The sequence below is a fragment of the Acanthochromis polyacanthus genome, chromosome 13 (assembly GCF_021347895.1).
Source record: "Acanthochromis polyacanthus isolate Apoly-LR-REF ecotype Palm Island chromosome 13, KAUST_Apoly_ChrSc, whole genome shotgun sequence".
Lineage (NCBI taxonomy): Eukaryota > Metazoa > Chordata > Actinopteri > Pomacentridae > Acanthochromis > Acanthochromis polyacanthus.
Genome location: NC_067125.1, coordinates 5911309 through 5924617, shown reverse-complemented (window position 1 = coordinate 5924617; position 13309 = coordinate 5911309). Strand labels below are relative to the sequence as shown.

General features: G+C 42.1%; 1 protein-coding gene and 1 long non-coding RNA gene across 2 annotated transcripts; both read left to right on the top strand.

The window, feature by feature from the left end:
• The first annotated feature begins 464 nt into the window (after positions 1–464).
• On the top strand, positions 465–3782 carry linc.pou2af1 (lnc RNA pou2af1). The gene is made up of 5 exons (XM_051958241.1): positions 465–550; positions 960–1080; positions 1356–1407; positions 2125–2432; positions 3199–3782. Exons 1-5 carry the CDS (start codon positions 465–467, stop codon positions 3547–3549), a joined length of 918 nt encoding a protein of 305 aa, XP_051814201.1. The 3' UTR covers positions 3550–3782.
• Positions 3783–7391: 3609 nt separating this feature from the next.
• Positions 7392–8243, top strand: LOC127536662 (uncharacterized). The gene is made up of 2 exons (XR_007945742.1): positions 7392–7654; positions 7735–8243. It is a non-coding gene; the product is annotated as an uncharacterized LOC127536662 (long non-coding RNA).
• Positions 8244–13309: the final 5066 nt, after the last annotated feature.

The following is a 13309-nucleotide window of genomic DNA, read 5'->3' as shown; positions in this document are numbered from 1 at the left end:
CTGTAAACAGCACCGGGCTGCAACTGCTCTGAAAAGTGTCCAGATGTCGACAAGAATGTGATCAAACTGCTGCCTGAGTCCGAGTTGAGCTTTTACTAAATGATCGGACTCCTGCAGCCTCTCACCGCGGAGCTGGACATGACAAAGAGCAGAATGTTTTCACTTGCATTCGCCGAACCAAAGTTTACGTTGAAACTGATTCTTACACACTCCTGCAGCCCAGATCAACAACCTAACTGCGTTTTCTGAGTAAACTTAGAAGTTTTAGTCACTGATCGCTTTACAGATTCTTTTCAGGTCTTCGTGTCCTTATCAATGCGCGGTATTATGGAGCGACTTTATTCGACTTCACCAAACGATCCTACACGTATTTCACCCCCTAGTTTGATACAGGTAAACCGCTTAACTGTCAATCCACGCTATATGCGGTTATGATCAGAAATGTACTTACTGTACTTACATTTATGCCGCTTTCTTCGGTCCCTGGTCTGGGCGGGGTGGCTTGGGAACGCCGAAAGAGTCTGCTGGCGGCGCCGAGCCGTCAGGAGAGGTAAAGAGGGAGTCAGAACAGGAGGTCGGAGTGAGGGGTTTAAAATAACTAGAGCCGCAGGGCGCACCGAGCGCAGAGAATGCGCTTTTACGCAGCAAGAATTCAGACAAAAATCAAGACAGTTTTTGCGTTATGCAATTCAAATTACATTTTATTGATCATTATAAAGTGTTACATGTGCAATTAACGTTGTATACAACGAAGTCTGACATTCAGCCATTTATTAGGACGTAGAACAACGTAGAGACACTTCATGGAGATATGTCAGTTTATTAGAAACAATCAAATGTGACATTCAGTTTTATGCAGGAGGGATCGTGGATTATTATGAGGGGGATGAAGCTGAGCAGTGCGGGGTGGAGATGGTAATGTCTGCTCTGATACAGTGTTATTATTAAACATGGGTGGCATGCTGTCTTCTTCCAGCAGAGAAGCACAGAGTGTACCAGGGCGTCCGAGTGAAGACCACCGTCAAAGAGCTGCTGCAGAGGCACAGAGCCCGAGAGGCAAGCAGCAAGAAAGTGAAAACGGTAAAGCTTCCCTCCCTCCTCAGTAGAGAGTACACTGCCTTTCCTTGTAATCTACTAAAATAGGAAAAACACAAAGCCATAAACTGTCTCTGTAAATCAGTGACGCCCTAACGTTCTCTTTCTAATCCAAGCAGGCACACTGAAACACTGAAAGAAAGAAAAAAATAGCAATACTGAAATAGCAAACCTGTCTTTCAACGTCAAATTAACAAAATGAATTCTAAGTCTTATCCTTTCTCCCTCCTTCTATATTCCCTTCTCCTCCTGAACAACAGATATCCCAGGTTTGCTTGGAACTCCAGGAGCTGTGCGCCTCCACATTCCCAAGTAAGTTTACTCAGCCGCAGCAGTCCACTGTCTATACTTCACTAAATGATTCCAGCATGAAGCTAAACCCCTGCAGCATTTACTGAAATCACAGGCTACACCTACATCGTCGATGCATAATTTGCAAATTCAAGTCAACATTTGCATATAGTTTGCAATGATCCAAGTTAAAATCCCAAACTATAAATTCCACTAAAATCCGCTCTGCAGCAGGACAACTGAAGCAGGTATGGATTCATTAGAAAGAGCTCCTTGGTGACAGGCAGCAATCTGCTCTGGCAACAAAATACTCACTTGGAAGTCTCAGTCAGAAAAGTCTACTTTGGAATGTGATTCTAGTCAATTATTGACAGCTCTGTGGGAAAAGTGCAGGATCCCAACTTATAAACGTAAGCTATATTCAAATGCGCCTGATGGTGTCATGACATCACTGTCTGAACTTAAACGTCTTCCTGTGCTCTGTTTGCACGCAGAGACTTCCCTACAGCCTTTTCGCAGTTTGCAATTTGATGGATTTTGGTGCTTATGCTTAGAAAAAAAAATCAAAACTTCTCATTTCAAATGCAATAAAGTAGATTTTCAGACTCTGTCAAGAAGTGGATATGTCGACCCATCTATTTACAACAGGGCTGATTAAGCGGCAGCACGAGACACCTTTTCTGCTTTTCTGTTGATCTTTGGATGTTTTGGATCTGATTCTCCACTGGCTGGGCTCAGGTCGTCATGTGGATCCTCCCTCCGTCATCCCTCCAGCTGACTCCAGCTGCGGAGCGCGAGCCGTCCAGCTGCGCACCGCCACGTTCCCTGAGAGCGCGTGCAGCATCCCGATGCAGGACGGCAGCTTTAACGACATCCAGCAGCAGTTTGGGGACGTGATGTTGCCCGGCAACTGCTACGGGGGCAATAACAACAACAACCCCAGCGGAGGCATCAGCTACAGCGCCTCTCTGCCGCCCCCCACCGCCTCCCCGCTGCCATGGAGCCACGGACTGTCCTCAGATGCGGACTACTACGGCCACGGGATGGTAGGTTTCCCCCACGGACACCAGCCAAACTCCACTCCAATAGAAGTGCGCTTTTATTGAAAGCAGTACGTTATATGCAAAACTAATAAAGTCTGAAATATTTTTATTTTTGAAAAGTGAATTTAGAAATCTAAACCTATGCCGAATTGAGGAGCGTTAAAACACAATTTGTAAATGTCATAAATCAATGTCTTTGAATAATTAAAGTTTTCTAACACCTGAGGCAACATCCACTTGTATGGTTTTGGAACAGAGGTTTGGCATGGATGTTTACTCTATGTGTTGGAGTTTGAATTCTGCATACAGTTTTGAATTTCCCTCAGGATTAATAAAGTATCTATCTATCTATCTATCTATCTATCTATCTATCTATCTATCTATCTATCTATCTATCTATCTATCTATCTATCTATCAATCTATCTATCTATCTATCTATCTGTAAAAAATAGTTGTGTGGTCCACAGATGAATAACTAACTGTCCTCTTTGTAATCAGACCTGAGTTTGCTTAATAAAATAATCCAGTAGTGGAATTTCAGAACTGCCTTTCCTGCTGCAAAGTATATAACACACACTGCTAGAAGAATATGATTAGTTCATAAACCTAATTAGCTGAATTTACATTCAAAACTAAATGAAAAACACCACTCACAGGTTTCCCTGCTCAGCTTGTGGTCTACTTTCAGTTTGATGCTCATCACATTACACATCAACAAATTGCTGCTCAAAGTAATCCTTTCCGTGTGGACGTCTTCCGCTCTTCCAGGCTCCCTGCTCCTCATCGGAGTCTCTGGCGTTCTGCAACCCCATGGATCACAACAGCTACTCCCCACAGGACTCGTTCTCCTCCTCCTCTTCCTCCTGCTACGACTCGCCCACCAGGATGGAGTCCAGCTACCGTGGCTTCACCTCAGAGCTCTACCACTACCAGCATTGTACCCCCCAGGACTGCTACTGTCTGCCCCACTGCTGGCCGGCCCCTCAGGAAAGTTTCCCTGCCCCAGAATATGCACCTTACTACAACCCCACAGACCTTCCATACATCTGTCCTGTGGAGGAGAATTATTTTAGGAGGGATCTCCCAGTGAGCTCTGAGATGTGTTACAATGTTCTATGAAGAGACCTCCAGCAGTATTACTTTGTGTGCAGGCTGTAAATATGGTTCTCTCCCAGTAAGGCTGTTTGCTTGTTGCTCTGCTCTCCGTGTCAGTGTGTGTCCTGACTGGCTTTGGCTTCGGTGCATGATGAATGCTGAATGGATGGAAATATTTTTGTAACCTTTTTAAAACGTCAGATTTATTTTCATACACATGATTTGTTGCTGTACAAAATAAAGAAAAACAAACAATACAGGCTGGTAACATGTTTGGGCTGAACTGCAGTTTAATTCAAGACTTTGCACTGAAGTGAAGGAACCCTGAAAGATACGACTCAACCTGCAAGGAAGGAAGGTCTTCCCCAGTAGCTAACAATAACAAGACAGGTCAACGGAGGACAGATTTTTGATGCTTTTTAACTGAGAGTTACTATTCGAATCTATTCTGACCCTATTAACAGTGTGAGTCCCGCATATAAATGTCATGTAAGTTTACATACAGTAGATCCTCAAATATTCTTTAATTATTTTATTGTCAGATTGAACAAAAGTGTCCAAAACAAGAGCATTAAGGTACACGAGAAGCTATTAGTTAAATAAAAGACAAAACACGTGTAAACACATTACATTGCACAGCTTGGCCTACTTGATGCAAAGCAGTAAACACTAAAAACCTGACATAAAACATCTGAAGTCAAGTCAAACAACAACCTCACAGTGAGTGAAGCTCTCAAAATATTTCAGTTGTTGAATTATCAATATTATGTACACAACGGCCACCTGCTGATTTCTGGCAGTGCTGTAACTACCCCTGAGGCCATGTCTGCTGAGTTTATATTCCATTTACACACATAATAAAAAAAGATGATTCTGCTATCGCTGAACTACTTTAACAGACCTGTTAAAAGGAGTAAAAAGGATTAGTGTTCGCCCACAATGAAAGGACATAAAATTATAAGAATGTACACTACCGTTCAAATGTTTACCCAGGACCATCCAGACAATTTCACGTTTTCCATGAAAACTCCCACTTTTATCCATGTGCTAACATAACTGCACAAGGGTTTTCTAATCATCAATGAGCCTTTCAACACCATTAGCTAACACAATGTAGCATTAGAACACAGGAGTGATGGTTGCTGGAAATGTTCCTCTGTACCTCTATGGAGATATTCCATTAAAAATCAGCTGTTTCCACATAGAATAGTCATTTAGCACATTAACAATGTCTACACTGGATTTATCATTCATTTATTGTTGTCTTCATTGAAAAAACTGCTTTTCTTTGAAAAATAAGGATATTTCTCTGTGACTCCAAACTTTTGAACAGTGATGTATATCTATCTATCTATTTGTTTGTGTGTGTGTGTGTGTGTGTGTGTGCTATTGTCAACTATCCAGTCAATTAAATTTGTCATCGCTGGGTTTCAGTCATGGGATGGGATTTCATCTGTTTCAAAAAGTCAAGAACAAGAAACAAAAAGTGTGTAAGAAGTGAAGGAGACAGAATGCTTTCTGAAATCACTGCACAGTATCAAACTAAATTAATGAAGGAATGGAGATATCAAACGATAAATTTCATAAAACAAGGCTGTGCCAGAGGATGGAGGACAGCCTACATCTCTCCTTTCTTATCTACAGTGAAGGCTGAATTTCAAGTCTTCTGCCAGGGGCCACAAACCTAGCAGAGGTTTGTCTCAGACATTAACACATTCATAGTATAACTCCATGTTGTTTTAAATCAGGCCCCAGCAGGTGATGTTTATCACCTGCTGAGGTGTACCTAAGTGTGAAAACCTGATCCTTTCCTAGGCAGAAACTGAAACATTTCAGTCTGAACCTGATGGAGTGTGGCTTCTTTGTGATTCAATGCCTAAAGTGAAGACTGTAATCGCCTGCAAGGCACATGGTAAGCTGCAGCAAACAGACATGCTGTTAGGGCTCTCAGGCGTTTAGGTGAAAGGGCTGGGGAATGTGGGGGTCCTAACTGACATCAGTAGAATTTGAAGAGCTAAAGGTCTGATCCACTCGAACCTGATCTGTCTGCAGCTCCTCAGTCTGATCGTTTGTTGTAAACAAGCCTGCAAGTCTCCCCATTTACCTCCAGGGTCAGCGCTGCAGTAATGTTGGGACTGGCAGGTGTTTTAATAAGGCAGCTTGTCAGACACCCTTCAGATGTCTGATAGGGCACTAGCCTACGTATACAGACAAACAATCACACTCACATTCACACCTACAGGCAATTTAGAGTAACCAATTAACCTCAGCATAGTTTTGGATTGTGGGAGGAAGCTGGAGAACCTGGAGAAAACCCACGCATTCACAGGGAGAACATGCAAACTCCATGCAGAAAGATCCCAACACAGCCAGGATGCAGCCCCACACAATTTAATGCAGATGCTTCAGATCCCTGAAATATCACTTTCTGCTAACTTGTAGTCACATGATCTAAAGTTGACTGGTGACCAGAAAAAACATTAAACTCCGAGATGTCTCCTAGACAATATTTCTCTCCTTGGAATGAGCTTTGTTTTCTTTTTGCCATTGGCTTTTGCTTAATACCAAAATTCATCATCAGCCAGATAAAGCAGCAGCACAAGTATGTCAAACATCTTTCTGCTGGTGTTGTATATCATTAAAATGGCAAGTTGGATCTAGTTATGAAATCAGAAGTGCCAAGTATGTACTTGACCCCCGGTGCCACAGATGTTCTGAGTATCGACAGGGCTTTCCAAATAACAATGAACAAAAGAAATGAACAGAATTCTTAAAGGCGAGGGGTTATGTTTTCTTTTCTCACCTCATTATCATTCCTGAAACTAGTCTCACCTCCTGAGGTACTGGTGTGTGCATACAGCTGCAGATCTTGTTGGCAAGCCTCCCTCATGCTCCTGCTGAGCTAGCACTGTGGAAATCCCCCTGCAGAGGCTTGGCAGCCCCTGATCGGTGAAGAAACACCCACACTCCCGTTTGCTCGTATTCACATTTCATCATGCCGACAAAGATTTTTTATGACCATTTTTTTCAGTGCTTTCAGGATAACATCTGATCTTTTTAACAAGTGTTTGTTCATTTACAGGATATTTTACAACACGCCATTGTTCACTGAGTTGTTGATCTACAGGATCTTTGTGTGGAGGTGTGTATTAGCAATGCATGAGACAGACAATGTGTGAGTCTGTCAAAATGCAATGATATATACACTACTGTTCAAAAGTTTGGGGTCACTGAGAAAGGTCTTTATTTTTGGAAAAAAAAATTCAGTAAAGATAACATTAAATTAATGATAAATCCAGTCTAGACATTGCTAATGTCATAAATGACTATTCTCGCTGGAAACGGCTGATTTTTAATGGAATATCTCCATAGGGGTACAGAGGAACATTTCCAGCAACCATCACTCCTGTGTTCTAATGCTACATTGTGTTAGCTAATGGTGTTGAAAGGCTCATTGATGGTTAGAAAACCCTTGTGCAGTTATGTTAGCACATGGATAAAAGTGTGAGTTTTCATGGAGAACATGAAATTTCATGGGTGACCCCAAACATTTGACTGGTACTGTACATTGGAATGAGTGAGAAAGTCTATGACACTCCTAAAAAATAGAAAATAGTTTGAAAAGGTCAAGACGGTAATTTGATGTTCAACTTTTAAATCAAAAAGGATTACAAACACCAAAATTAACTTAAAAAAACATGTAAAATCATAATGGCTAGAGATCTTGAACTCATTCTCATGGCATTAGAGCACCATTAGGCAATAGAGATTATGAAACCATTGTTATTCTTTCTTGTTGTTTATGAAATAGTTTTTAAATACAGTAAACTTATCTGTTTTGCAATCAGCATGAGAGGCGCTGTCAGGGCCCTCTCCTCACCCCTCCCCACCTGGCATCCCAAACTAACCCCCTCCCTATGTGTCTCCTGTCTCCCATCCGTCCCTCTTCCTCTGCTTTCCCTCAGCACGACACCTGAGTGGAGTTCGGCTTCGCAGCCGTCTCCACTCAGGTAATCAACCTCCTCCATGAGTCCCGGGCAGCTGGAAGAAATCACCCTGATTATCCACCTCACAATAAGTACCGGCTCAACACTCCACACCCTGCCAGATTGTTGAAATAGACTTCGCTGTCAGTTCTCTTTCTCGCCTCCAGAAAGTTCATTAAGAATTTTGACGTTTCTAACGTGCACCTCTCTTACCCTCTTCCAGACCCAGCTGCCCGGAGACCTCCCCACCTGGAACCCTCACTGGAACCCCCCTGAGCCATTCGGCACCGGTCCCCTCCCCACTTGGATCCCCCATTCCGCCTGGACCCCTTCCTTGAGCCCCCAACCCGCTTCCCTCCTGGCTGCTGAAGCCGCAGCAGACAACCGGCTCTCCCTGCCTCCCGGAGCCCCCTCCCGGAACATCACCGGCGAGACGCCGTCTCTGCTCGGCCAATCCGACACCTCGGCCCCCCCGGATCGTCAGAGTGCTACGTCCGTCCTCTCCAAACTCCTCTCCTCCACCGAACTCTAAGCCCTTGACGTCTGGCCGCCAGGGATCCCCCACAGAGATCCGCGACGCTCCGGTCCCGCCCGGACCCCGGACGACCGCCGATCCCCGGCCCCCAGATCCACCCGGCCACATCCTCCCCCCGCCTGCATTCCCGTCCCTGCATTCCGGTCCTCATACTCCAGCCATATCCACCCCTGAACAATAAATCCTTTTTCAACTTCTCCGGTTCTGGTAGTAGTGGCTCTCTGTTCGGTCTGAATAAGCTAAGCCGTGACAGGCGCTGCTGAATTCTTGATATTTGTCTCAGTCTAAGTTGTGTGGAATATGAAGGCCACTTTTCTGTTTGACGTTAAACAGCCCACACTTCACGGTCTCCGGGTTCCAATCAGCCATCCAGCTGCACTTTTCCAGAAGAAAACGGCAGCAGGCAGGATCTAAAATTACTCTGAAGTGGCAAAACTACTCGTCTGTGACTCACCTTTAATAATACTGCTAATGTTGAAAGGTGGGGAAGTGAAAACTAAAAACATGGGATGCAACTACATGCAGCTTAGATGTGTGAGCAGAGGCAGAGCTGAGGGGTGTCTGACCACCCAACCCAATACTAGTGTTGGTGTTGGAGGCCACACACAGGGAACTGGAGGTACATCCTAACCATGGTGTCATTTAAATTACTGTCAGCAATTTAAAAAGTAGAACTTGGAAGAACTGTTCCTGATTTATATTTTATGTTTATATTAGTTGAAGGTTACATTTAAAAAAAAAACCTTACTATATACTCATGGTGTACATCTAAATGGCATTCATGTATGGAAGCAAATCAGACTCCTCAGATTCTGAATTTTAAAAGCTGCTGAATTTCTTACTTACTTAGACAGCAGGTCGTTATGTTTTTTGAGCAACACACCATACTATGACGTTTTTTACAATGATGGTTCTACTGTGAAACCAGTTTGACATGTTCAGGCGTTGTATGTGTGAAAACTGAGATTTCAGGTATCAGAAGGTGGTTTTCAACTTTCTTCTTCAACTTTAAACTAAATTTACTTCACTTTGACATGAAGGAGGACATGAAGCGGTAGAAATAAATGGTTATTTAGGCTAAATGCATGTTGCAAAACAAAATACCTGGGCATTTATAACACTTGTACATAGAAAAAAGAATTTGCAAAAAAAATGGAAATCCTGTGCATTTACATGTAGCACTTGTACGTAAAAATAAAGCACAAAAATATACAAATGAAGTACAAAGAAAAGAAGTGCATTACTCTGCCACAGCATCATTTCTCCGTACTGGGTCAGGCCACAGGACTTCATCTACATCACAGGACACATTTTCTCTGGCCAGGCAACGGGGGGAATAACCCTGGCATGCCTTATCCATGCTCCTCTTCTTAGATTTCTGTCCTTTGTAGTGCCTCACAAACCAGTGCTCTGGCTTGTATGGACCCTCACATCATTAGCCACAAGTGTGATCAAATTTTGAGTTGTTGTGTTCAACCGGTGACATCTGAGCTTTAACTGTGTTTGACTTTTGCCACCTGTGCTCACCATTATGCATCACAGGTGCACCACAATGACAATGTGTTGACAAGATGTGTCTAAATGGGTAAAAAGTGCCTATAGTTTAGCCAAAAGAGTGGCTGATTCAATAAGTGGGTTCAGGCAACTGAGAATTTGGTTCAGACAATAGAGTTTAGCGTTTTAGCAATTGCAAAATACTGTAAATGTCAAACCCAAATATATTCAGTTTACCGTCATAAAAAAACAAAAACATTTACATTCATGATGCAGGAATCAGGCAGTTTTTCACTTTTATCTTAGTTTAGTCAGAAAGATAGTTGATAATGTGTGAATTGCTGCAGCTTGTGAGCCGTAGAAGGTTTTAATGTTTGGGGCCCGAGAGTCAGAAAACATTTAAAAACCAACATCAACAAAACACTCAACAAAGATTTAAACATCATTAAAGGGAAATCCAACTTTTGCATGACAATGTCTAATTAAAGGACATTTATTTCCAACGTAAATGTGTGAAATTCATCCTCTGGAGCTTCTCTTCACATCGTCTTCCACCTGGACTGGTTTGGTTGGATGCATGAGCAACAAACATGTGAAAAATTGCACTTTAACATCAACGAATGACACTGAAGTTTAATCTCTACATAAATGAGTCTGGATGTGCTGCTCTGTCATTAACTCCTCAGTTTAGGGAAAGTTCAAACAAAAGAGGACAGTTCAGATCAGACTTGAGAATGAGCTGATTTTGAACAAACATCTCAGACTTTCTGAGCTTCAGCACCTCTAGCAAGATATTTGAACAACAAGCAACTCAAGAGATCCAGAAGTTGGAGAGAGTTAGCTTTAGCTGAGTCTAAGAACATGTGGGACGCTAACCTAGCAAACATTTCAGACTTTTCTCTGTGAATTCTGAGAAATAATTTCCTGTTTAATGACAGAGCTACACATCTGAACTCAGTCTCATTAAAACAGACTCTAATTCAGTGTCATCCATCCATATTAAAGTGCACTTACCCAAAATGTTTGCTGATGAGCTCCAACAAAACCTGTCCAGGTAGAAGGCCACTTTGACAAACAGGAAGTGGAAGATTCCAAGCAGATTGATAGAAGGGGGAACCGGACTGTAATAAGTGTGGTCCAGTATAGAGGGGTGTTTTGTGGGTTTTTAAGGCTGATAGTGATTATTCGTGAGACATTTGGAGCAGATATTTATTTGCAGTCAATGAAAATATTTAAAATCTTGGAGTTCTACATACTTTGCAGTTTATTATCAACACTTTCAATTCTTTAGAGTTCATGGACAGAGCTGTGTGGCTCTGGGAGTTTCTGAACGTCACAGTTCTGAATCAGATTGAAAAAAAATACCACAAATTCCTCATAATTCTTCTTGGAAATTCTTTCATTGACGCCATGGAATCTAAAAAATGCATTTCCTTCATGGTGTGCTGGAAACATATCTACAAAAATACAGTTTCCTGCATGTGATTTCTTCTCGCTACCTTTACTGGTGATAGCTTTGAACAACTGGAGTGAAGAAGTAAACTCACACATGGAATTCTTCCTACTGTATTTGCTCCATAAGAACTTTAAGGCTGAACAGTATAAGTAGGTCAGGCTGTTACAGCACAAGTTTCTTAACTGTGGGACCAACGGCAGCAAGCTCTCCTTTGTCTAATTAATTTTTGTGGGATTAAGTTTAACCAGCATGAAATTATTGTAGTTATGAACAACTTGTAGTGATAAATGAGGTAACACTTGCAATTTAGTTCATGCGTAGCTTATGAGAATCACTGCTTTCCTGTTTAGTACAAAGCATTCACACTTCTTTTTTTTAAGGGAATACTGGTTTAGTTGTGGGCTGTGTAGTGGTTAGCACTTTCACCTTGCAGCAAGAAGATCCCTGGTTCAAACCCCGGGCTGGGCCTGGGATCTTTCTGCATGGAGTTTGCATGTTCTCCCTGTGCATGCGTGGGTTTTCTCTGGGTTCTCCAGCTTCTTCCCACAGTCCAAAAATATGCTGAGGTTAATTGGTTACTCTAAATTGCCCGTAGGTGTGATTGTGTGTCTGTATATGTAGCCCTGTGACAGACTGGTGACCTGTCCAGGGTGTCCCCTGCCTTCACCCGAGTCAGCTGGGATAGACTCCAGCACCCCCCATGACCTTAGTGAGGATAAAGCGGTGTATAGAGAGAGAATGGATGGATGGATGGATGGATGGTTTAGTTGTGCCGTGGCATTATATAACAATCCTTTAGGTCAGTTTGCGTCAGTCACCACAACAAAGATTTCAATGTCAAAGAAGAAGTCCACTATTCACTTTCTTTTTAGCTCCATTTTGGCCTCACCAACTCTTCCAACTAAAGAGAATTAGGGGAGATTTAAAAGCCCGTTCTTGCACTAAGATACCCTATTTCCTAATAGTTTTGAACATGCAAACTCTGCACAGAAAGACGTGAACTGGGATCTTCTAGCTGCCAGGCCACAGTGCTAACCACCAAGCCACTGTACAGCCCAAACTTAAACTAATCATTTTGCAAATAGATGATACACCCATCACTTCTCAAGTTAACTGATACATCCTCTGACTAGTTAGAAACAGGAATAAAATTACAATAAATTCACTCATTTAATAAATGACTGTCGATCCCCCGTTGACTCCACTTTGACTCGTTTGACATGAATAACGTATTAAGTTGCTTTCATATGAATTTAAACAGGTCCGTAAAGATGTTTGACTTCCAGCCATCCAGACCCTCGTTGAGTGTCAGACTCCTGTTATCTTTACTGTCTGTATCTTTACTGACACTGTGCAAAAACGGCTGAAATGTCATAAGTGGTGAGTATAGAGACGTCTGAAGCCCACCCACTGCCTGCTGGAGGCAAGCAGCTCGAGACAGCATCATCCGTCACTGACAGTTCAGTTTGAATTAAACTGTCAGAGGTTGGGTTGCATTGCAGGCACTGAAGGTGTCAGCCTGTGGTAAAGAAGAGGAATGCGAGGATTTAAAAAAAAAAAAGAGGATATCTCTGATTTTTAAGAGTCCACTCTGAGTCTAACAGTGTTGCATGAATACAATCTGAAATTTCTGTTCTGGCTTTTATGGTAAACCAAAAATCTAATTGATTAACAAGGCTACCATACTGTGTAGTTTGTGTTACTAGAAGATTACCAAAAATCCACATGCATTCAAACTGTGCTCTCACACTAAAGGGAATAATCTGTCTATATTGTACCATACAGAGATGTTTAAAAAATGCTAATCTCACTTAGAACTAGTCTCAGGTTCTGGTTTGAAATACGTAACAACTGAACATCTGGACCGTACGCTAACACGCCCAATAAAACAAGATGTCCTACATAATGTTCAACCTGTACAGTTTTATTAGGCTCCTTTGAAGTTTTATGATCAGGCTTATTAAATTAAATCCTTTGTATCTAGACACAGTGCCTCTATTGTGCTCGTTAATATTTACCCAGTAGGATGAATGTTTTTCTGATTCCCTATCAACAGGTGCCAGGTAACTACGGGACAAATATGAAAACATTTCCCATTTCTACATAACATTAAACTTAGGCAACCTTTTAATGAAATGTTATCACGTCTGAAGTAAATGTTGGATGGTGAGTAGTGCAAATAACATCACACTGTATTTTGCAACAACTGATAAGTCTTTCACCTGTGTGTATTCATATCACTGGGTGTTTCTTTATTGAGTAAATCAAGGGCTGTTTACACTCATTCATGTTTTCTGCACACAGCACTCACAC

Excerpts from the sequence above, each read along its gene's own strand:
- linc.pou2af1 (XM_051958241.1), top strand. The coding sequence starts at position 465 with ATGCCGCTTTCTTCGGTCCCTGGTCTGGGCGGGGTGGCTTGGGAACGC. Across the intron at positions 1,408-2,124 it reads GTGCGCCTCCACATTCCCAA|GTCGTCATGTGGATCCTCCC; the intron begins GTAAGTTTACTC and ends GGCTGGGCTCAG. Across the intron at positions 2,433-3,198 it reads ACTACTACGGCCACGGGATG|GCTCCCTGCTCCTCATCGGA; the intron begins GTAGGTTTCCCC and ends CCGCTCTTCCAG.